We start from the raw sequence: 26,093 nt of genomic DNA, 5'->3' as shown, positions 1-26,093 counted from the left end.
TCAGAATGTGACCCTTGTCAAAGTTGCTCAAATCCTTCCAGTTGCCCAACACATGAACTTTGAGGACAGTTCTCTTACTGTCTAATATATCCCACCCACTGACAGTTGCCATGATAACCAGATAATCAGTGTTATTAACTTTACATGTCAGTGCTCATTAGGTTATGGCTAACTGGTGTGTACTGTCATTTGGGTTTACTTTGAACATTTCACTTCATGGCAGATACGACAGATAAAAAGAAATTGGGAAGACTTCCTAACAACACATAATTGCTGTTTCATATTAGTTGTATTTCAACATACACTGATCCGCCACAACATTAAAACCACTGACAGGAGAAGTAAATGACATTGACCATCTTGTGACAATACAGTGTTCTGCTGGGAAACTTTTGGACCTGGCATTGGTGTGGATGTTACTTAGACATGTAGCACCCACCTAGACCAGACCAGGCGCCCCCACCCCATAGCAATGACACTGCTGCTGGCTTTTGAACAACTCAAGAAACAGGAAATACATCACAAGGTATTGTCCTGGCCTCCAAATTCAGTTGGGATGCACCGAGACCCCTCCCCTCAACCCATAGGACCCAAAGGCCCCCACTAACAACATTCTGTTGCCAGACACCACAGGACACCCTCAGAAGGCCCATGTCTATTCTCTGATGAGTCACAACTGTTTTGGAGGCACAAGGGAGACCTACACAATATTAGGCCGTAGGTCATATTTATGCCTGATCGGTGTATTTAACAACTTTTTTCAGGAAACTGATTTGAGAGCAAAAATAAAGAGACTAATTCTAACAGTGTTCCCCTACTGGCAGACCAAACTTTAGTGGGTTTTGCTTTTTCACAATAACGGGCTCCGTACAATCATACTGATTTGCTTCCCATAGAAAAAATTTGAGAAAGCATTGGTTTTACCAGAGCCATGCTGCTAGCACTGCTTTATCTGTTGCTATTGATAAGGCGGGGTTTGAGCCACAGCTGTGCAAATCCCTGAATGAATTTGACACACCTGGGCGAAGTGTAACACTGTGGTATTTTTAAATATGAAGCTCCTGCCTTCCTGACACACTTCAGGAATAGCAATAACATGGCCCATTTAGCGAACACCTCAGGAGTGACTTTGTATTTGGCTTCATTGGGTCTCTTCAGACTGTGTCTTTTCACGGCACATATACAGATCCAGGTGGCTCCTCTTGATTCCTGCTGTCACACAGATGCATTAGGGATTTAAGTGCTCCTCTCCTTGGATGGCTGTGTTGGGCTCACTTTGCATGTCTGTGTTCTTCCTTATGCAGAACAAAAACCCCAGCCAGATGTACTAGAGAGCTTTGATATTCCATGTCTTTGGCAATCTGCCGCTGACTTGATTTTAATTAGAGATCAAAGGGGAAAAGCACAGTAAACAAATCCTTCTAAATGTCTGGGTATATACACACACATACCATATGCAGACAATACCATCACTGTTTTTGCCTGTGCAATTTTATTTTATTTTATTATTTTTTTGACGTGTGTTCGATCACAGTCATTTGGCGGGGATACAGGGAGCCATGACCAAAGGCATAAACCATAATTAGCTCTGCAGCGAAAGGCTCTTGCTTTATCATGAGGTCATTTATTTGAATTCATGAGTGCATGTCTGCTGTAGGTAGCTTGACCCACAAGGCCACCCACCCACGCACACCGAAAGAGGACTTTTGCTCTTTCATCTGACTGCTTGATTAAACTCCTGCCTCCATTCCGTTTCTCTAGTACTTTGAACCGATTTGGTGACAGAAATAAACTATCAGCAGCGTTGAAAATATTCATTAAAGCGGACTGAGGAATTTATATAACACTATTTAAGATTGTAAATATGTAAATGCTGTTTTCTGTTTTGTGTGTGTACGCATTTGTATCGGTTTTGCAAATCGTATCCTATTACGGAATTGCGCTTGGGGCTCTGCTGAGCACAGGCTTTTTCTTTTGTTCTCTCACTGATGTTCGATCTTTTTCAGTAGACTGTCTGTATAAATAATGTCATACCGCACATTAAATGAATTATTTTTGTAGGAAATGTGCCAAGGAGATTACAGCGTTTTTATTGCCCCGAGTAGCGTCTGCAGGTCTTTCTGTTTGACTGCAAGTATGATCTAGGCAGAGCAGTAGCCAGTAGAGCTACTGTGCGCTGCAGTACAACTAATGTATTTATGAATTTGGAGGGGTAAAAAAGCCCAGGGGCAAATTAAAAAGTCGAAAGTACTCACTGTTCCTTGTAAATATTTATGTATTTTAACATTTCTCTTGTTACCGCTGGATATTGGCACCCAGTGTTAAAGATTGTGATAAAAGATTTTTTTAATGAGTAAATCAGTCTTTTAAAGTGAGGCAGAAATCCACTGCTAGTGTCTGTTGGCTCAGATGCGTATTGTTCAGCTCTTCTTACTGTGTCCAACTGAGCTCACAACCTCTTTCCATCTGTTTTTCCAGCTCTGGTGAGACCCTGAACATTGCAACCCAAGGCTGGCACAGGTCACGTTGATGCTGGTGGGCGCTCCCCGATACTCTCCCCGCCACCTGCTCCTGCACCGCTCCCACCTGCCCAGGCGCCATGGCTATGAGCAGTGACCCTGGCTGCGAGAGCCTGGACGCCAGCTCTTCCGCACAGACTGGTAGTCTCACGGACATCATGGCCGCCATGACCACTAAAGACTCCGGCGACTCACCTGCCCATTGCGATAGAAACGGCGGGGTCCAGCAAGACGGGGCTCAGGCGAAGAGGACTCATCCGTCGCGGCCTCACCTGACTGGGAGGAAGCTGTCGCTGCAGGAGCGGGGCACTTACCTGTCGGGCTCCGGAGGAGGTTACACGCACATTTCCCCTCGAGGGGCTCGCAGGCCCACAGTGGAGTCCAAACGTGTGTCTATATCAGACTCTCAGGTGAGGATGTCATTTTTGTTTATATTGTATTAAAATTATTCTTTTAATTGTTGTTAACAGCTTAGCTACACCAGAAATGAGAGATTTAGCTTTTACAGCAGCAGCAGTGTCAATGTGTGATATGCATAGAAGATATTCCGGTGTTATTCCAGCTATAAGACAAATCCAAAAGCAAATTCTAGCAAAGATAAACCCCCTAACTTTACTCTCTTTACTCCTTTCGTTTTGCAATCTACAGTCCTCTAATTTGGAAGTGCAGATATGTATTTCTGCATTTGGATGTGACAGGTGGTACCATAGCAGGGAGTGAGACACAAATGGACAGAAAGCAGCTCCATCGTGCTATGCGAGAGCATATAGCTCGATAGCTCCGAGTTATCACACTTGATTTGTGTTAATGCATAATTATCCCAGCTCCTATCACGGATGTGCAGTCTATATAATTCTCCTCCTCTGCACTGTGAACAGATGTGTGCCATAATGACATTTGAGAGCGTTGTGCTTTGGCTTTGACAAAAGCCCCTTTGACTGTTCTATTAGACACGCAGGAAATACATTCTGGCCAGCCTTTCAGTGGTGGACGCACCGTAGAGTAGATGAGGGGACAGGGTGGGAACAGCTAATGATTTGTGGACGATGATCATGTGGACCATTTCCACTTGTTGTCCTGTGTATGCAACAATGTGAAATATGATGCAGCTTTGGTGGCAGCTGATGCCTCTCTGACTGCATTTTACACACTGTAGCTTCAGGTTTATGTAGGCGTGGTGACGGCATTTCCCTTGCAGTGTTGCAAAACATCACATTAAACAACATAAATTTGCTGTCATTTTTTGCATGCAGTACAAAAATCCAATTTCCACCTTCATAAACCACCCACCTCATTGCCTGCTTTCCAGATCTTCAGGTAGGCAGGTGAAAGCTGGGCTGACAAACCCAAAGCAATTCACACAGCAGATCAGCAGAGCTAGGGGAGGGTTCGATGCTGAATGTTTTCCCAAGGAAAACATGTGCTCGTAAGTTAAAATTTAGGAGTGCGTACTTTAAGAGAACCACAATGAAAATGTATCACGTTATATTCATTCTTCATTCTGCCCTACTCGGCTCTCCCTCAACAGCATGCTGGCTGCTGTCCTCCTCTCCAACTTCTCTTTCTTCATTAGCTCCAGCTATTTCGACCTGTCATTGTTTTGCTGCTTCAGCTGCCACAGAAAACAGAAGCCTGCTAATATTCAAAACATATTAATTGGATGGCCCATCAATCTGGTAATCTGTTTACCTACGTTTCCATTTTTGCAAATAGCTGTGGTCCAAACTGTTGCACTTTTGCATCTTTAAAAATTGTCAAAAGAATTGTTACCTGGATTATTCTAGAGTGCTACCCTCGGACACCCAGCTGTATTCTAACATGATATTGTATCTATTCTTACTACCTAGGCTCGTTATTTTCTTCCTACTTATCTGGCTTGTTGACTTTGACACCATCATGCTAGGCATAGACTATATAGATATGGACAATGCATCCCCACTTCCTTGCACTGGCCAAACTGACGCTATTCTCCTGGGGATATGGTTGCCGCTATCTTGCGACTTTGGAGCCAGAGTCGGCCCGGTATGGCCTGAGAGTGGAGCCACGAGGAGCTGCTGTATCGATGACCAGCCCACATTTCTGCTAATACTGTGCTCTACCTCCACTAGTTACAAGGAAATGTTGGATTATACACTGTACTTATTTATTTATTTTTTCCTACTCTCACAGTCCTACAGGACTGTCACTGTATGTGGCATCATGATCACTACAAGTTGCCATGCAAAAACATCCTTTCTCTATAGTGTTAAATAACTGACTAAACCGAAACTTCTCCAAAAATTGGACACCTGAATATGCATTATATTAAAAAAATAATTTGACGTATTTTGTTTTGGTCCCATCCATTAACATGAGGGGGTGGAGCTTATGACCTATAGTGCAGCCAGTCCCCAGGGGGAGCTCTACTTGCTTTGGCTTCACTTTTGAGGAGCTGTTCGCCGTCCATCTTTAATACAGTCTTTGATGCTAGGTACATATATAGATCAGCTTTTCAAAATGAATTTGAATGCATCAGTTTGGGAAATCTGTGTTGAGTCATGAGTTCGGCACAGCCAGCCATTTTCTCTACGGTGGACGGTCAACAACAGTCCTTTCTCCTGCCACTAATGATGTTTGTGTGCACAGAGAGGAAGGCCTATTCACAGACTGTCTGTTGTGTTAGTGACACACTTATTTTTCTTTTTTGCACCTTTTAAATTAATATGCAGTGGCCAATATTGATATATTATGCAAGCAGACACATGGACATCAGTGAATGGGAAAAGCATATTTGTATTCACGCACATGCTCCTTGCTAGTTATTAAGTTTGCATCCATCTCTTTTGTAATCTGAAATGCAAGTGTGCATCTGTGTATCAGCAGAGATTTTACAGTCAAAGCAACCAGACCCTTATGGGGTGCAAACGACAACTGATTATTTCGTCATTAGTGCACTAGGTTGCATCATTCTGTTTTTTTTTTTTAGATCCTCTTTAATATTGCTTTTGGATAAGCTGTCTCGCATCGTGCCATGCCTGTAACAATTTTTTTTATTATTGTGACATTTTGGGAAATGCATGTTTCTGCTTACATGTGCGGAGGAAACTCTGGCTCAGTGCATCAGGCCTAGGGATTGTGTAGACACGAATAACATGGAGGATAGGCATCTGTCCCAAGATAATAATATGCACACAGGGAGCACCTCTGAATCTTACTATAGTCACAGCTACACTTTGGTTATTGAGCACACTGACAAAGCTCTAGAACCTTTTATGCACTTGAGCCGCATGTGCTGCAGTTTTCACCTAAATTACTTTGCTAGAAATGGTTCGATGAGTGGAGATTATTTTCCTTTTTTAACATGATCATTGTGTTACATGGTAAACAGTTGGATATCAGATCTGTATTTTTTTTTATTTTTTTTTTATGGCGTTTTACAAACATCTTAGCAGTGGGTTGCCCGACCCCTTGAAATGGGTCTTAAAACATGTCCTCTAAAGGGTATTTCATTTCAGAATATTATGTTGCTGTTGGGAAAAATTGAGTCTACGCCATTCAGCTAGTAATAGAAGAGACAATACAAAGAAAGTATCTCATTCAAACATGAAATGGGTTTTTCCACAGTAAAACGTGACATTTTGAACAATTGTTAACAGCAACCTCCTGCTACGAGTTCTGCCATCTGGTAATCCTTGTGCTCCCACACTGATGGATCATAGAGATGCTTGTAGAGAGACCGCCGTGCTCACAGACTTGTGCCCCAAGCTCACCCCTTTTGCACATGAGTCAGTCGACAAATATTCATGTAACTTCCAGCGGCAACTGGACCCGGCCAAGAAATAGCCCCAAACATCAGCCTCATTGTTAGTTTAATATGTATAGAATAATCAAACAAGATATAATGCACTAAATGACAAGGTTAAGAGAAAGATCTCGTTACCTGTAGACAAAGCCAAGCTAGTCAGCTATGGATTATGGTGATAAAACTCTTAATATCATATCACAACTACTTGGGGTATCATGTGGCTGTGGGTGACTCCCGTATCTCCATTCTCCTCCTGCTTTTTTCAGAGTGAGCATTAAATATTCATGACATCTGCCAGAATGCGGAAGCCCTCCGAATTTAACAGACTGCTGCCACAGTCTCGCAGACCCGTCACCGTGTCCCATCCTATCTGAAAACGGAATCGCAGCTGTGGCACTGCACCGTTAAAAAAGGACTCTTGTGATTGCTTGGATTTTGCTGCTTCTCGCCGGATCTAAAGTGTGACACAGTAAAGGGGGAGAGAGACGGCAACATTTCCTGCTGGCACAAACATAAGTTATGACTGACTTTTGTTTTTGTTTTTTTTTAGAGTAATGTATATTCGACGATGACCGTTATTGTTGTTTTGGTTTGTCCATCTCTGCAGTCTGGGCAGGTACACAGACATTTCCATGTATTCTCATGGTTATGTAGTACAAAAGCAGCGGATGCATTGGTTAAATGATTAAGAAGGACTTGCACCTACATGTGTTTCTTTCATATGCTTTCTAAAAACAATAAAACGCCCCTTCCTCTGCAATTTGGGAAGTCCTGCAATAAGCCTCATGAGAAAATACTTAACGTGCATGTTATATAATCTCACCTTACTCTTCTCACTGTAGTCCAACTGTCTTTACTTTGTTTTGTACACACGGTGAACATATAATTTTCTCCCATCTCGGGCAAAGGGCTACATTTTATAACACAATGACTTTGCGGTTTAAAGTAAATATAAAGGGAATCCAGGAAGTGGCAAAGCAAATAACATTTCAATGCATGGCTTCATATTTGGTTTGTGTCAAAACGGGAGGTAGAGGATGTATCAGAATATAAGTACAAGAAGAAATGTAACAAGAGCGCCGATCCAGTTGAGTCATCATTTACAGGTACATAACCGCACCTTTAGACACAATAACTTCACTGGACTGCTGTTCACAGACCTGGAAATAATAAACACGAACTAAACAGCCGCCGACAGGAAACCAAACGTTTTCACATTACCTAATTCGGCAGTGAGGACTCTCAGAGTGACTGTGTAAAATGGATTGCGGCAGTCCTTCACTGATAAGTATCTGCTTGTACACAGATGCAAGCTGTTACACCAAAACTGGTGAACTTGAAATACCCTCTTGTTATGTCGGACTGTCTGTACGTTGAATTAGTAGCTGAAAATATGTGTGTGCTGCAAACAATCTAGACCATAAAAAACATCTTTCACTGCAGTGAGCTCATCTGCTATCAAACATGATTTTAAAATGACAATTTACACTTTAAATACTATGAAACCCAAGTTTCTCTTTTCAGCCCACATTTCCTGAGGCTGGTGTGCTCGTTATTTGTTATAATGCATGGTCATTGATTTTGACCGTCTCAGTAGCAGCAATCTATTTGTTATGCACCGATATCGATCTGTTGTTGAGTAATGGACGGAGAAATGTGGAGGCTTTGCTACACATCAGAAGTCACGGAGGACAAAGTAAGGTGTGAAGTGAACGTTTGGGGCTGTGCTGTTAATGTGGAGCAATCGTCTAATGTGACGGCAGGAAAAAAAAAAGCCCTTGAGGGATTTGTTGTGACCCAGTGAAGCATTTGAGTTTGATTTATGCAAGCAGTGCGTGTATGTGTGGTAGACATATTTAAAGCTTTCTGCGTGGCCCTCTTTATCCATCAGCCTTGACAGAGTATTAACTGCAGTGCCACATCCACTGAGCATGTGCTGGCAAACTGTGAACCCAATGGAAGCCCTCGCAGACCGATCCCTCCTACTGCTCTTTTCTTTGGATTCTCCTCATTTGCCCTTCCGCTTTATCCTTCGCTGCCCTATTTTCTTTACGCTTTTTTTTCTCCCTTTTCAACCAATCAAACCAATCCCTTTCTAAGTTGCACTTACCTTCTAAAGCCTCTATCTTCTATTCTATTCTCTCCCTTTGTTATAATCCCTGCCCACAGTGCTTCGCACCATCATACCCTGCAGTGCATAACCCAGCGATATACAATCCTCGCATCTCCTGTACCGCCAACAGTAATATCCAGTACAAGCTACATAACCAGCATGTTATGTAACGAACATATAATGCCATATTTTCTAAAATACCTTGCCTGATGGTGTCCTGTCCTACACCATGAGTCGGTGCTGCACTTTCATTCCTGCCACATTGTTACATCTGTGCTCTCCTACCACCTCTCATCCTGTAAACACATTCCAGTATCAAGCCTCAGGCGCCGGTCTCGCTCATAAGACATCGCCACCCCCAGCTTGTACTGAGAGAACCGCTTTCAATACATTTTTTTTTTTCTTGAACGGCTACATCTCCTTCACTTTCACACTTATATCCCTGCTCACTTTCTGCTCATTTACTTGCGGCGTTTGCACCGTCTGTGCAGCCCACCACTCAGACTCATCCCCTTGACGAAATGCTTCCCCACCGCCAAACTCTCACCTTGCCTCCCTCCTCCTCTATGTCCTGCTGTGGTCTGCTCTCCTGTGCCGTGGCCCTGGCTGACTCTGAGCTGTAGCAGTGGTTGCTATGGAACAGCAAATCAGCCATTTAAGCGGTAGCACTCTAATGGATCTGCAGACAGTAAACAGAAACTACAGACTGCATCGTTACCTACATCTCAGAAATAAACGTCTATCCCCGCACATGCATATACACACAGTGGGAACATTTTGTTCCTGCATCAAATACGGTCCTGTTTCCTTTTGCTTAAAATGTTGAAAGGGTGAACTGATAGTGTTTACACTGATGATTTAGACCCCATCTTTTCTCTTTTCCCGTCACAGGACTGTATCCAGTTAAACCAGTATAAGTTGAAGAGTGAGATTGGAAAGGTGAGTTTATTTGTTTCTTTTTTTTTTTGTTCATTTTTTACCTCCATCCACTTTAGAGCGGTTTGAGAAAAAACCAGCAGCAGCATGGTCTAACCTTACTAAGGTTAGCCTTTTGTAAGTGAAACACCAAAATCATTCACAGCATGCTGAAACGAAAAGTCGTGAGTTGTCTTTATTATATGCCTTGCACAAATTCTACTAACCTCTTGTGGGGGAAGGAAAGGTTGCTTTAGGAACTGTTCAGGTCATATCCTCCACTGTATCATTAGCTTTACCTTTACAAAACAGCTAGGTAATGCTGTTTGATATTTTATCTGCAAAATAGTTGATTTTTCTCTTAATCTTCCTTTTTAATTGCCAAAGTTCTTCTGTTCTAGAAACACGTCATCTTCCTATTATCAACAAAAATACATTTACAGCCAACTACATCTACAGTGTTTTAATCGAAACCCTAACATCAGCATGCTAACGTTGCTATACTAGCATGTTGGCGAGTAGCAGGTTTTTGCTGCCTTTAAAGGGATCACGTGAGCTCCTATTTTTTATGACATGGAAAGTCTTGTACACGAAATGCTTCAAGTGGTAACGTCAGCCGCAATGGGGCGTTCACACTAGCAGGAAGAGAGCGACAAGCTGCAGTACATTTTCAGTGGAAGCCGGCGACATGAAGCGACACTCTGATGTACAACGTCGTTATGTGTTGGGGGAGATGTGAGACATGAAAGTGTTATATAAACAGTCAGCACCCGTTCCAAACCACACGCGTTAAGGACGTCACTGAGCATTTGAGTGACACTCCAGTGTCACAATGTCACTGGCAACGCTGACCAAATTGTAGGTTTTGTTGCTTATAGAGTGAACGCATCATTATGCTGTGTTCACATTACAGGTGTGAGTGTCACTCAAGCACACGGTGACGTCATCATTGGTGAGCATTGGCTGTTAATATAACACTGAAATGGGGGAAGCCACTGCATACGATTGGCCGACATTTCACCACGTCCGAGAATCGACCAAAACGTTGAAGCCTGTTTAACTTTCAAGTTGCGGCTCTTGCCCGGCACGTAGCACCTGACAACGTGAAGTGACATGAAGTGACAGGCTGACAGCCCACACGGAAAGAACCTATATAAACATATAGGTTTTAATATAAGTTTTGAATGTATGTGACATACATAAAATTGGCCATTTTCATATATACGCATATATGCTATATATATATATGCTATATATATATATATATATATATGCAGCATATATGTTATCATATATGCTGCATATATAAAGTATATATGCAGCATATATGCACAGATAAACTGCATATAGGTTTCATATATGCGCATATATCGTCATATAGGTTCTTTCCGTGTGGGTATATGAGGATATATGAAACCTATATGCAGTTTATCTGTGCATATATGCTGCATATATACGTTATATATGCAGCATATATGATAACATATATGCTGCATATATATAGCATATATGCGTATATATGAGAACGGCCAATTTTATGTATGTCACATATATTCAAAACCTATATTAAAACCTATATGTTTATATAGGTTCTTTCCGTGTGGGAGTGGTTGGGCTCTGTGTTGGGCAAGAACCACTATATGAAAGTTGAATTGACTTCAACGTTTTTGTCGCTCTTGTGATGGAGTGAAATATCCGCCAATCGTAAGCGGTTGCTCAAGCGCTCGGTGATGTCATTGATGTGGCTGTTTGGAGTGGGCATTGACTGTTTATATAACACTTTATTGTCTCACATCTCACCCGACCCATCACGTCAAGTGTCCGACATCCAATAGTGGCTTCATATTGCTGGCTTCTTTTGGAAATGTGTTGTAGCTCATGTGAACATAGATGTGAGAACGCTGCTATTAGGCAACAAGGCTTACAGTTTAGCAAGCGACTGGATAACTTTATGTAGGAAATGCAAACACATAATGAAAAGAGAATTATCAACATTTTCCTCAAAATTATTGTTAAATCACCAATTGTCAACTCATGAACTTGCCCCTTAATGAGATTTTCATTTAGGAGTTACAAATACCACTAGAAGGGGGCATTCATACAGAGTTTTCTTGTGAAGACGGTAAGCACAACCCCTTTTGAAAACAAATGTTTCTAATCCTTATTTTAGTTTGAATGTTAGCACTGTATCATTTGCTAATTAGCACACTGCAAAGTAGACCTGAAGTCAGTGCCAACCTGATGACTCAAAGAGTCAAGGCCTCACCAAAGTAATTAGGATTCAAACTCTGGGAGTAGCTGTGCAAACTTATGTGGTAATCCATCAATAGACAAATTTTAGTTGGGACTTAAACAGGCCAGCCTTGGCACCCTGTAAGCATGCTGGTCTCGCCAATAAAATAGTAAAAATGTCACAATGTTACAAAAACAGCATATTGGATATCATGCAATGCTAACTTGTACTGAATATGAATGTCTTGAGGAGCTAACTCAAGCACTGTAACTTTACCAATGTCGCATCGGGCTTCAACACACATCATTACTGCTGTTAATTTGATCACATGTCAAAAAGTCACAATTAGAATTAAACCACTTTTGTGGTTAAGACACGGGGAACTCCACTGTGCTAGCAACAAAGCAGAGGGAAGCTGAAAGAACTGCTTAAGTTCCACACAACGAAAGCATCATTTTTAGCCTCAGATCCCAAAAACAGTTACTCAAAAATATACATTTGTGAGTAGAAGAGAGCTTTAAGGTGTTAGCATGTGAGCAGAGTGATTTCAGGGTGATTTTAAAGCCAATCTTGGGACATTTATGCACCTTTAAAATCATACAACTTTAACTGATTTAAAGATTTAGTCTGTTTTTTTTGCATGTACTGGAGAAAAAGCAAGTACAAACTCACATCCTGGGGAAGTGTGTATGTGTGGGAGGAGCCATTATGTGCTGCCAAGGAATAAAAATGTTACTTTTGAATGGAAACGGTGCTGCCTTGAAGACATTCTTTCAGTATGGCGCTGCCGTCTGTTCACGAAGAGACGCTTTAGGAATCTTAAAAGAAACTTTTCTTTCCCTGACTACTTTGCTTTAATGTGGAGCTGAATGACAAAACCACAAAATTTGAGTATATTCATATTTCAGTGAACTATCTGATCAAGAGGGTCCACACATAACAGTCTATTTTGTTGTATTGCAGGGCTCCTACGGTGTGGTCAAACTTGCCTACAATGAAGATGACGACAAATATTATGTAAGTCTATGTAGTCCTGTTTACATTTCAGCAACCTCTTTCCGATTAACTGGTGAAATGCATTCCCTCTGCCGCACAGCCGCTGTGGTGTTTTTGAGCTTTCATCAAGCCTCTCAGCCTCTTGTCTAGACAGGGGACCAGTGCTATCGATTTTTTTTTTTTTTTTTCTTGCTCCTGGTTGCTTAGCTGTGAGTTTCATCCTCCAAATTTGTCAGTTGCCTCACAAGAAACTTGTAAATGAAAGTGGCCTCTGGTGCCATTTAAAGTGGATCCAAGACTTTTTTATCTATCTTCAAAGCAGCACCGCTGCTGCTGTGTATATCAGCTGCTCTGAGTTTAGTTCCCAAGGGAAGTCTGGATATGAGCCAGCACACTGACTCAAGGTCATTTTAGGTGTTTCCATCAAGGTGATTTGTTCCAGTAGAAGCTCGGCAACATCAGCCCTTCCAAATGTAAACTGTTTTATGCCTTAACATAACTAAGCTCCATAGTAAAGTGACAACAAATAAATTGTTTTTATGAGTCATGTCCACTTATTCTGCCAACTCTGAATGGGTTTAAGATGTACTTTTGAACTGGAGCCAGGAGGAGCTCACAGCTAAACGCAACCCAATATCAAAACGGGATCTTGTAAATGTGCTGATGCAGAAGGGTAAACAACAGGACACTTGCGTGAAGCCACAGACAAGCCTTATACAGTGAGTGAAATATTACAACAAAGGGGTGCTTACGTAAACTTTGACTCTTGAGTGGAATGATGACATGCAGCCTTTACGAAGGTTGACCTGTAGGGCTCGTCAGATACATAGCTGGATGCAGCCCAGCACATCCAAAGGATATTTCATTTATTTAGTTGTCCTACAACATTTCCTGTTAATACCGAAAGCATGATATACTGCACAGTTCAGCGAACATGAGGTAAGGCCTATAAGAGGATCTCCAGCTGAGAAAATTTGAGGGATTCAATTACTAATTGCAGCAAGGATACATCAGTGGGACTAGGCTTTGTGAAGACTTAAATACAGCAAAAGTGGTAAATAAATGAGGACCCAGGACACAGCCCTGAGGTACCCCTCTGAGTCACCGCCAAGCATAACAATGCGAGTCTGATATAAACAAGATAAACTGATCCTGAGTGACACCATTGACACATAGTTCTTCGCACAACTGTTAAAGATGCTGTCGTCTGCTTTCAAAGGTTGCGCTGAGGCCAAGGACAATTTAAATGGACTGCAGGCATGAAGCTGATACCAAGTCATTCGTTACTCTTAGCAGAACAGATTAAAACTAAACCATATTTTCACTTTTGTTTATAAGATTGATTGAGCTAATTAAATAAATCTAAAATTCATTAATTCATCCATTCATCTTCTGTAACCGCTTGCCCTGTGAAGGGTAGCAGGGAGGCTGGAGTCTATCCCAGCTGTCATTGGGCGAGGGGCGGGGTACACCCTGGACAGGTCTCCAGTCTATCGCAGGGCTAACACAGAGAGATAGGCAACCATTCACACTCACATGCACACCTACGGCCAGTTTAGAATCACCAATGAACCTAGTCATACCCGGATATTCTTGCTGTGAGGCATCAGTGCTCGCTATAAATCTAAAATCCTTGATAAAAATGTCATTTTTTTTCACTTTTGGGTTTTGCATATGTCGTTCCTGTTTTACTTTGAAAAGATTCTTGTCCCTGTATCCCTGCATGTTCTGTTGGTTTTACTTTGTTTGTGCTTTCCCAAGTGTGATCCCGTTATCCTATCTGCCCTTGTGTACATAGCCATGTCTTTCCCCTTGTCAAGTTGTCTGTTGAATTAGCTGCTTGTTGTCTGGTTGTCCCTGCCTGTTTCCCCATATTCCATTTGCCTTTGTTCTTGCTTCACTATTTGGATTACACCTTTTGTTGGATTGATGTTTTGGACTCTGTGTGCTCACCTCGGCAGCACATTTTGTTCTCTAAGTCTTGCCTCTGAATTGCATGTCTTGCATTTGGGTCCTACCTTCCTTGCTACACCTGTGACACAAGATGAGCCATGAGTCAACACATATGCGTTGTGGTAACTATAGGCTGCAGTGTTTTGGTCCCTGATACATACCAGAGACGACTTTATTTAGACTTCTGCATCTTCAGTTTTAACCTCTCTTTTCTTTTATTTTATAACGTTATAGAAGTGCAACACAAAACCCCTGGATTACTCCTTTAACTGACGAGGCAATGTGTCAAAATGTGTGGTTCCAGCCACGTGTTTTTCTTTGAATTTGCGCAACTTTCCTGTCAATTGAAGAACTGAAAATGGGTAGAGAGAGAGAGATCTGTGTGGAGTGATGAGGAAACTTTAACCTTCCAACATAAATGGCATAACTCCACCTTCTACATGGCTTATCATGGGTTTGACTGGTCCTCTTTTAATTCCATCATATTGTTGCACCCCCTTCCTCTATAATGTTGGAAGGGCACCCAACTAGAGAATTAGTGCCAACAGTAATTCTTGTCAGTGGACTCCACTCATATTATTTGGAGTCCATTATGTTGTACACCCACAATTAACCCTGATCACCTTTCCACAACTAGTGTGTCGTACATAAATCTAGCTCTCACACCAGTAGATTTCTTTTCAAACCTTGTCAGAACACAGTACAGTTGTCCATATACTGTATAATATATAAACATAAGGAATAAAGTGTTGCAGTATGACCGAATCTATTTGACTCTAGCCTAATATTTGTCAAAACAACTCAGTCTGAGACCTGAAATTCTTAAAAAAATATTTAAAAACTCTTCTTGCCTCAACGTGTCCCATCAATCTCTAGAATTTCCGAGCTGGCATAAGCGCAAAACCTCTCTTCTTTGCTGCACACATCCGGTTTTCAAGTTTTTAGTTCAGTCTCTTTGAAAGTTTTCTCATTTGACGCGGATTCTTGACACTGACAGAAAATGCTGCTTTCCAGGACAGATTGCAGGTTATTGCAGGACGCATCTGAAATAACAATGACACAAATTAAGTGAGGAGGAGATGAGTAATCACTGCATTGAATGGTGATTCTATTTCCTGGCAATCTGAGTTGGCTGCGCACTAAACTGATTGGAATCTTGCACGCAGCCCACGTACAGTATGCACAAATATCACACACATACCATAGACAGAAAAGATAAGATAAAAGTAAGAAAGTTAGGTAGGCCTGCTGTTGGTTCTATTATATTTAAGAACATATAGGCCATGTGTTTAAAAAGAAAGTTCTTGTAGTAAACTTAGCACTCAGTTAACTATGTTGATGAAGCGGTGATGGTGATTGCAAATAGCCCAGTTTTTCACTTGACGAATAAAAGAATGTGGCTATTGTTTTACTAACACAGAAGTCCAAGTGAGTGTTTGAGATCATGCACATTACTGAAGCTCTTTCACTCACATGTGTTTGTTTCAGCATCCCGCGTTGTGTAATTACTGTGCTCACAACTTGATGGGCAGGCATCCAATCATGATTATGCTGTTTATCAGGGGGCTAAAGTAAACCTAAATTATGCCATATTCACTCAACTCATTTTAAATAGGAGGTGAATTTAAAGTTCTAATCATTTGCAGGTTTTTGCTCCCGGAGAAGAGCATTTGCAAGGACTCATTTGCTTAATGAGTCCTTGTCTCTCCGAGCCACTTTCCAAGTCTCAAAAACCGTAATCTAGTGTGTGTGCAGTTGTGTGTATGAATGTGTTATTTTTGTTTTTATAAAATGGTAAATGTGGCAATGTGTAGTACTTAGATTTGTTGCAGATAGATTAGTAATATGAACCATTAAAGCATAAAGTGGAGAGGTCTTCCATTACTACACAAGATTCAGGAAATACAAAACCCGCAAGAATTACTAAACTCGTTGCAAGATTAAGTAAGGATTGATTTTTGTAATTTAAATTACACAAATCTTGTAGAAAATCCCAAAAGGGAAACTTCTTGGTTAGCAGAGAATACTTTGGTATTTGTTTATTCAGGAAACGAGCCAGCATCTTAGAACTGTAACGGTTCTGTACTGAGGAATGGGCTAGAATTCCTCCAAAGCCTCTGTAGATGACTGATCAGCAGTTACCAGAAATGTTAAGTTGCTGCTGTTGCTGCAGAAAAGGTTCACACCAGATACTGAAAACAAAGTTTCGCCTACTTTTGCAACTCACTGATACGTACAAATCATACCTTTTCTTGAATAAATAAATGAACTAGTGTAATATTTCTGTTCCATTTGATTGATTGAGCTCTCTTTGTCTAATTTCAGGACTTTTTTGTCATTTTTTGCAGCAATGTAAATGTATTAATCATGAACGTGCAAAATCAGCACTGTATATCAGCCTCATTGTTCATGTCTGTTTCATTTCATTATGTTGCTACGACCCTGAAAATGGCAAAAAATAGGGAGTGGCAGCTGGTGGTGGTCACAGTCATTTTCATCATATAGTTGACAGTGACTGGGCTTTCGAAATTGCTCTCAGCTATTAAACAACTGACCTTTTTCAACAGACCTTGTGCGCTGTAATACTGAACAAAACATTTTGTTACCACTGGTAACCACAGGACTTGCAATGAAAGAAATGGGAATTCAGTCTTAAGAATTATAAATGAATGGTGGCTCCTGCATTTAAACCTCATACAGTCTGTGATTTTGCTGGAGGGAAATTAAATGTTACGATCTTTAATTACATACATTGGTGCATAGTGCTATATAGATTTGTCACATAAGTCAAAATTTCACTAACCTAAATGAAATATACCATGGGTCAGGTGATTGCAGTGAAGAGAGCAGAAGGGCAGTAGAGATTATCAGCTTATTTTTTCCCTGGAGCTTAATCCAGTCATGCTGTCAACACTGAATAAAGGTTACCTTATTCAGTCTTTTGTCAAGAGATGAGCTCAACTTAAGGTGCAGCACAGAAGTCTTGTTTACTTAGAAAGGGGTGATAATCTGTAGATTAGACGGATGAACTTCATGGTGCAGAGAAGAAACAATTTTCTGAATCAAGCTTGAGCCTTTTTATCTTCCACCTCACAGAAAATCAGGCTTCTATGTTTCTGGCTGCATTTAATCAAAAGGTGTCGTCCTCATTGTTGAGTTTGGTAAAATAAATTTGCTTACTAAATCTGCAAAGAAGCAGCTACACCTACCCACACAGTCAGAATTTAGCTCTGGAGATGGAAGCTTTTTACTAGAGCTCCACCATAATCATTTATTGTCCTAGTAACGGACTCTGGACAGAATATTGTCATTTATGTTAGTATAATTGTAATGAAGTAATTCAGAACATTGCCGAGCAGTTGGAACCGTTTGCTGTGCAGCGGAGAGATGCTTCATTTCACATTAACTATCCTCCCACAAGTCTGTGTTACACACCAACACACGCACAGGCAGCACACCATGGAAACTGTGGACAAGGGAGGATCTGCTTTCACGCAAAACCTGGTTTCTGCAGAGTCATAGCCATGGCGACCACACTTTTAAAAGAAGAGGGGGATTTCAGTGACACAGTTTGTGCTGTTGTAATAGTGAAAACAACATGTTCCACCTTTACATGTATTGTAAACATGTAGTCCTTTGCTTCTTTTTAATAACCAGTTCCTTCTTGGATTTTTTCTTTTTCGTTTTACGTTTAAGGGGACGACCAGTGTTGCCGGATTTCATTTGGCGAGTAAAAATAGAGTTGGGCGGCTAAGCGAAATTTGGGCTGGTTTGGGGTCATTTTGGTGGATTACTTTTTTAATGCTGATTTGAGACAAAACCAAAGTGCATTTACAGTGTGCTCACTGTGTGTGGGTGTGTGTGTTTGTTTGTAAGCTCGCTGAATGTGCACTATTTATCCCTTTTCTAAAGTGATAAATCCGCCCATCAGTGGACTATGTGACATCGTGAAATGACTGGTGGTTGGCTGCTGTAGTTACAGTTGCATTCAGAATCATTCAACCCCCACTGCAAATTAGCTTTATTGGAAAAATGTACAAATATGTGGTTTCTTCAAAATGCCACATTTAATGACTACTGCAGTCTCAAAATTATTCAACCCCCTGAACAGAATTCTGCATAAAAGCGCTTTTGCAAATCAGATACAACCAATCAAGGGCTTCGTTAGTTGCATCAGGTGTGCTTGAGATGGAACACCTCAATACCTGGACTGTTGACGGTGACATTTGATTGCATGTTAGGTTAGAGAAGAGATCATTGCAAATGAAACCTAGCAAATGCACTGAATATTCCCAGAGATACAACTGGCAGCCTAGTTGGCAAGTTTAAAGTTAAAGGAACAGTGGCTACACTACCTGGACGTGGCAGAAAAAGTAAACTATCAACGGCTGCCACCAGATTCCTGAGGAGGTGGGTGGTCAAAAGCCCTCGAATGACTGCAAAAGACCTGCAGCAAGACTTGGTGCAGCAGGCACTGAGGTTTCAGTTTCCACAGCAAGGCGCATACTAAAAGCTGAAGGGCTTCATGCCCGAACTCCAAGATGTACACCACTAATGACCTAAAATCACAAGAATAGTCAACTCCAATTTGGTCAAAACTACATGAATAAGCCAAATAGGTTTTGGGATTCTGTTCTGTGGAACGATGAAACAAAACTGGAACTTTTTGGGCCTGCAGATCAGTGGTATGTCTGGAGGAGGGAGAATGAAGCATATGCTGAAAAGAAGCCTACAGGAAAGCATGGCGATGGCTCAGTGATGCTCTGGGGCTGCTTTGCTTCTTCTGGCACTGGAAACCTGCAGTGTGTGGAGGGCAAGATGAATTCAATCAAGTATCAGGAAATCCTTGGAGAAAATGTCACGCCGTCTGTAAGGAAGCTGAAGCTTGGGGCGCCAATGGCCCTTCCAACAGGACAATGATCCTAAGTATACCCCTAAGTCCACAAAGGCTTGGTTCAGAAGAAGCACTGGAAGATACTAAAGTGGCCATCACAGTCGCCTGACTATGCATCACTTTTGCAGCAGGTCATAACCAAAAAAGGTGCTCTACTAAATACTAAAGATGCTTGTCATGAAGGGGTTGAATAATTTTGAGACTGCAGTAGTCATTAAAAGTGGCATTTTGTGTTGAATTTGGAGAAACCACCTGTAGTATTAGTTGTGATGAGCTATTTAAATTGTTCTTGTTTGATTTGTTTGTTGCAAACAGCTGCTAGTTTGTACATTTTGTCAGTAAATGTAATTCGCAATGGGTGTTGAATAATTTTGATTGCACCTGTTGCTGGATGATTTCTATGGTTCAGCTGCATTGTCTTTTATGATAGACTACAATAATGTAAGTAATCACGGTGGTTTAAGTACAAATGAAAGTATCAATCTAATATTTTGGTGGTTTTGTGTGTTTTTGAACAGCCTTTGGGCTGGAAACCATCAGCTTTATCTAGTAACACTGAGAACGAAGTGTACAAATTTAAAACGCATTGTTCTCAGTCCTCCCACCTACCCCTACAAAATCCCAGTTATTTCTTGTAATGAGACGCCATTATTACTTTGAGTTTGTTCTCACAGAGACACAAACACAGAGTTGTCCTTGAAACAGCAGTCACCGCTTTTTTCCATGAAAGATTCAGCGGCCTCAGACTTAAATGTTCTGACACTCCCCTGACCTTTTTACAGAGGAGAAAGACACAGATAACAAACACACTGGAACAAAAAAAAAAAACCTTCATCTTTCACACTTTGATGTATGCTCGTGTTAGGACTCTGCTGAAGGTTGCATCAGCAAGAATGTTTCTGGTTAAATCTTCAGGGTGTTTTGTTGAATTATTTAATGTCACCTATGATGTCCTTGCGTGCCCTCCATTCAGATTCGATGCACAATACTTAGAGTCTATTTCATTTCAGTTAACGGTATACCTGCTGCAATTCCAGTTTATTTTCTGTTTGGTGCTCCCATACATTATTTATTCGCAGTATGTGATCACACTGAATAATCCAAATCCCCTTTCGCTTTCTCAGGCCATGAAGTTGGTGTCGAAGAAGAAGTTAATGAAGCAGTGTGGCTTTCCACGTAAGTCCCGTTTTATTCTGTGGTAAAGAAAAATAGTCAACAAATGCAATAAAAGCAAAAGCAAAAGAAGGTAAGCCATAGAAACTTGTAGAGCGAATGGCAGCAGTATAAACTCCCTGAAAGTGCGCCATTGGATAAGACGAATAATTGACTGTGTCTAGAAGTGTTTGCAAAGGATGTTAACCAATAATCCCAGTGGCACGTTAGGCATGTTAATCTGGATGACAGTATTTGTCAGCAACAAAAGAGATCAGACAGTCAGCACATGGACATTTATAAATAACAGGAATTACAAACATGTAATATATCCAATTTGCTTTTGAATGTTTTTACTTCGTTATACAGAGAGTAGACATGGTTCATGAAGTTTATGTGATTTTTTTTTGTGGTCTGCAGGTCGCCCACCTCCAAGAGGGCCGAAGGCAGCCCAAGGAGATCAGCCCAAAATCTTAGGGCCCCTGGAAAGGGTCTACCAAGAGATCGCCATCCTTAAAAAACTGGACCATGTTAACATTGTCAAGCTGGTGGAGGTGAGAACTTGTGTGTCTTTTGTTGGTTGTGGTTGAGCACAAAAAGTAAATGGGCAACCCAGTTAGATTTAATTCTATTAGTCATTAATTAATACAGGAAATAGGTCAAATACTTTGCCTTTTTTTTTGTTTGTTCTTTTTATCTTGTTTTTTGTTTTTTTTTTAACTCCCAGTGTTAACGTCCTAAAAGGTCAATGAACTTTATCTTGATAAGCTTTTTGCAGCTGCTAGCGGCAGTTAACTATGGATGGCAGTGCAACTTGGTCGCTCCACCACTTTGTTCCAAGTGTTGGATTCTGTAGTGAAGCCAGGACCTCTGGATATGATGTATGGATGTGATTCAGGTCTAAGAAGAGGGGATACTCAAACCAGAACAGACATACACACGCCACAACCAAGAAACTGGATTGTGTGCGTTTGTGTTTGAGAGGAGAGAATATTTACAACCAAATGGAATTAGTATTCACATTCAAAGACATGCAGCTATTTACTGAAGCTTTAATCCATGAGTAAACATTCTTCTACCCTGAGATAATCATGGAAAGAACTCTGTTGGGGTATGTTGAAAAGGACATTCAACAGAATGAACATTTGCTGCAGATGACCTACCATGCAAAAGCATGCAAATATTTAAGTTAGTAAAACAAATGCCACCTATTGATAAAGACAACCGTATTTGCTGAAGTAAAACATTAGCATGTAGCTGAAAGCAGGTTTGTGCACAGTCTCATGGAGCTGCCTGCATGGCTTTTAGGCTGTACGGATGTCTTTGTATATGGAGTGCCTGCAGACATTCTGTAGACAGACACCGCTCCTCAATGAATCACGTTTCTTACGCTTGCTTTTTTTCGATTGAGGTGAAAAGGTTTTCTGCAGAAGGAAAATGCGTCGCTTGATATTTCTGAAAATGTCACGTGTGTGTGCAGGTTTAAAATCCACTGTGTTCAGGATAATCCTTTACCACTATGTCTTCAGATAACCTTCCTTGTCGCTTGCCTTGGCTCGCGCTTTGTATTTATGTTGTATCGGTTTGTCAGACCAAAAAGGCGGATAAGCCCCGAGCTGCCGAGAACAGCTGGGCGATGTGAGATAGGTCTACCCTCCAGCACATTAATCACGCTCATGATGTGATATGTTCAAAGCTTTCACCCGGTAAATGGATTCTTATAGTTCAACCTGGGGAAATTTTTGAAGATGGATAGAGTTTCAGCTTCCACAGAGGCGGTTGTTCAGGAAAGATGATACCCGATTTTGAAGACGTGACTCAAGATGTGCGCAGCTCCCTCGTGATATCATCAGAGTGTTTTTCAGTCCTGGCCAGATGGCGGGGCCACTGCTATCATCGCTGATCTCGGGTAGTCAGTTGGTGGGAAGGCATTCTGGCTCACTTTTGTGAAGTGCATGCCGAAAAGCGGTGGTTTTTAAATAAAAGTCGAGTACTTCTGCTCCCGCGTGCTCCCTCCAGCACAGAGGACACTATCCCATCTATCCCCTCTTCATCCGCCTTCGCTCTCACTCTCATAATGGCCGTATGGGAGCAACGTCTCCCTTGCTCCTTTCATCCGTTTAAATGGGCTGTGCTCGGGTCAGGATCACATTCATTAGGGGTATCCAAGTGATTCCTTTGAGACCGCAGTCCAGTCCATCCAATTATGAAAAGACTTTTGCTCTCGCATTGAAACATTAAAGCCCACGCCGCGTGGAACAGATTAAAACTGATGAAAGTGATACGGTCATTTGTCACAGATGGTTGGCAAGAGACAGTCGAACGCTGGCCCCCGTTCTCACCGAGGCGTTCAGTTGCTATGAGAGAAGACGTTTTTATTTAAATCCCTAGCTCAATTTATGTCATTTCACCAAAAGCCATGATACCCTTTTAATGCACTTTATTCACTGCTGGTATCAGCAGCCTCAAATAAAAAAGACTGAGCTAGTAATAGTCTGTACTTTGTAGAGCAGCTCATTTTGTTTTTGTGCTTTAAAGCAAATGCAAAAGGTGTACTGCAAAAAACAGTTTGAGGCCGTATTAGCAAATATTTATCTACTGATTGTTTCAATGCTTGTTAAAGCTGATATGAGTAAACAGTGTTTTTGACAGGTGATTTCCTGTACTTGTTTTTCCAGTACTTTGTGTCCTTGGCTAACTCCTACCTTCAGTGTAGTCATTTAAATTCACCAGGATGTTGTGTGTCCTGTGCTTTGTGGGAGCTGTGAGCAGAAGCAACGCACGGGCCATGCAGTCCTCTGGGAGCACCTGTTCTTATTAACCTGGCCAAGGCTGAGTTATCGGCCCTGAAAGCTCCATGCAAACTCTGTGTCAGCTAGGTTATGTGAATGTGGACATACCTCCACTAAAGCTCAATATTTACCTGGAGAATGGCCCGCAAGGCGAGCCACTCCACTGATTTGGCGTCACATTCCCATAACTTCATCAGTCACGATGGACAGTTTAATCAAAACCTTGTCGAAACCCACAATCCGACCCTGAGCACGTAGCATGAGTCGCTAGCCTCAAGCAGCAATTAGGAGCAAGCTAAAAATGTCTGCGAAGTTCATCTCTCTCTGACTCTACACCACTGGATCTTTTTTATTATTTTATTTTTTTCACATTTTCACAATCTTCAGTTCTGGCAAACACGAACTTAAATGACACGTAAACAGCCTATGATTAATAATAGTTAATTGGTTTTCATAAAGATAGATATACCTGTGTGGGTTAGGAGGAAACTGCCAAAGAATATGACAAATAAAATGATTGAGTTGATCGTCTAAATTCTCAGATCAACAGACATCAGCAACACGTTGTATTTTCCCTGCTGATGTTTTCTCAGGCTTTAAATGCAGACAGACACCTTCATCTTTTGCCAGCGGCATTTCCCTGCCTGTAGTCTGGCACGCAGTAAGTGGAGTGAAGCTCATTTGGCCAGTCGACGATATCCAGCCTCATCACACTGAAAAGCTCTTTGTTTGCCCGTACACCTTCATCCCGCCGCTTCCATCAGCGGTGAAATCATCAATAAATGCCAGCGGGCCAGTTCCTCTGGCAACCATACATACTGGAGGCATAACAGAAGCTCCGCCATGTTTGACGGATGAAGCAGTGCTTTGACTCATGAGCACTTTCCTCTTTCCATCATTTTTATAGAGGTTGACTTTTGTTTCATCAGACGTAGAATGTTCTTTCACAGCTCTACACGGTTGGATGATTTCGTTTTTCTTGACCTATAACTTTGGTTTTGGATCTTGAAGCCTGTAAAGTACTGGTCAATCCTATGAAAACTGAAGACTGAAAATACCCATTGTCATGGGTGTATGCCGTACTTACGACCTGGACTGCATGGTGCTTATTCCTGGATGTGGGATGTGTTTTCTTCAGTAGAACACTACATATTAAACTGGTAGCCAGAGGTATTGGGGTTAAGAGGGCAAACTGCCAAATTTTACCCTGAGGCCACATTGTCGGGTAAATCTGACCATGAGCCTGGTGAAGTGTCAAATGTAGAGATGTAAATATGCACAAATCATGCATGCTGCCTTTGCACCACCGACGTTCCTAGTGGTTACAAGGAGCTTTCATATGAGAATATAAGAAAGGCAAGGAAGAAAATACTTCTGCAATACGTCTGCAATGCGTTGGTTCAGTGCATAAATTTGATTGTCTTTGTGCAGAAGTGCTTAAAATAATGAATAATCTGACAATTTTACATTAAAAAATCGCAGCAATACATAAGAACATTATACTATACTGCTTCTTTTTTGAATTTTTGAATGCTTGTCATCATCTTTTTTAAATAATCCAGAGAAGATGTGTGTCGTATTGAAAGACTATTCAGTGTTTCAAAGGAAGGAGGTTTACACTGATTAGTGAATGAATGAATGTCTTCAATCATTCATGGAGATTGCGTTAACCTTACAGGTGCTGGACGACCCATCTGAGGACAACCTTCACATGGGTATGGATGCCATTTTTTCTCTTAGTTTGAATCATTTCACTATGCCCCCTCTCTCTCAGCCTTCGGCTCTTGACACATATGCCACCAACAAGTGATCATGTAATTTATTCATAATTTAGACCATCCCTAGCTCCCAGGGCTCACATATTATGCAGGAACCTTCCATCAGCAGTGCCAGGTCGCAGTCAGGACGCCTGTTAGTGTGAAACATCAAACTCTTAATGAGCTAATTCAACTCTCTTGACTAATGTGATGCCCGGGTCTTGCCTCTACGCCGACGGCGGCTGAGCCCAGCTGAATGAATTAATAAATGAATGAATGAATGAATAAAATGTTTGGTCTTACGTGTTCCTATTTCCTTCTCCCTCCCCTTCTTTCTGACAGTGTTTGAGCTGATGCGCAAGGGGTGAGTAGAGCACATGTCCTTTGATTTTTAAATAATTTAAAGCCTTTCCCCTCTGTTCCTTCACCTCCTCACTTCTCCTCCCTGCCGTCCCCGCCTCGGCCTCTGCAGCGTTCTCCTTCATTACTCCTCTGTCAGTGCTGGTGTTTGTTCCATCCCCGGCTTCAAAGGGATTCATAATGTTCTTAGGTTTTCACAGTTATTACCAGTGGCAGCCTTCACTGTAAGTGTTTCAGGTCCCGATGCATGAGCCATTCCTTCCTACACCACTAAAAATGTGTGATGATCTAATGATGTGAGACCTTTTGTTGTTATAAGTGAATGTAGCTGGGCTGGTATCACTCACATATATACATAAGTCACATTCTCCTTTTTATAAGAAGAAATATGCTCTACTCTTTTTTTTTTACAGAGAAACTCTACTCTCTTGTTGCCTTCAGGAGAAAGATGATGGGCAGTTGAGCTGATTAATACATTTGCTATTAATACAGCTACTGCTAATGTTTAAATAAGTGCTCTTTATGTGCTGCTGCTTTCATACTTCAGGTGCAGCTAAGAGAGCTACTGCTGCCTCTGCTGCCACGCCACAGCTAATATACTGCAGGCACAAGTGGCTACTGCAGT

At 41.4% G+C, this 26,093-nt stretch overlaps 1 protein-coding gene across 1 annotated transcript in view; it reads left to right on the top strand.

Moving 5' to 3' along the window:
• camkk1a (calcium/calmodulin-dependent protein kinase kinase 1, alpha a) overlaps positions 1 to 26,093 on the top strand; it is a 63,655-nt gene that overhangs the window by 18,047 nt on the left and 19,515 nt on the right. The window contains exons 2-8 of the mRNA XM_084564783.1: positions 2,479 to 2,929; positions 9,308 to 9,355; positions 12,528 to 12,581; positions 20,532 to 20,583; positions 20,980 to 21,113; positions 25,030 to 25,066; positions 25,451 to 25,472. Coding sequence (XP_084420909.1) covers positions 2,600 to 2,929; positions 9,308 to 9,355; positions 12,528 to 12,581; positions 20,532 to 20,583; positions 20,980 to 21,113; positions 25,030 to 25,066; positions 25,451 to 25,472 — 677 coding nt within the window. The 5' untranslated portion in view covers positions 2,479 to 2,599. The remainder of the gene's footprint in view (positions 1 to 2,478; positions 2,930 to 9,307; positions 9,356 to 12,527; positions 12,582 to 20,531; positions 20,584 to 20,979; positions 21,114 to 25,029; positions 25,067 to 25,450; positions 25,473 to 26,093) is intronic.

This window comes from Chelon labrosus (assembly GCF_963514085.1).
Source record: "Chelon labrosus genome assembly, chromosome: 17".
NCBI classification, from domain to species: domain Eukaryota; kingdom Metazoa; phylum Chordata; class Actinopteri; order Mugiliformes; family Mugilidae; genus Chelon; species Chelon labrosus.
This window is presented reverse-complemented; position numbering and strand designations above follow the sequence as displayed.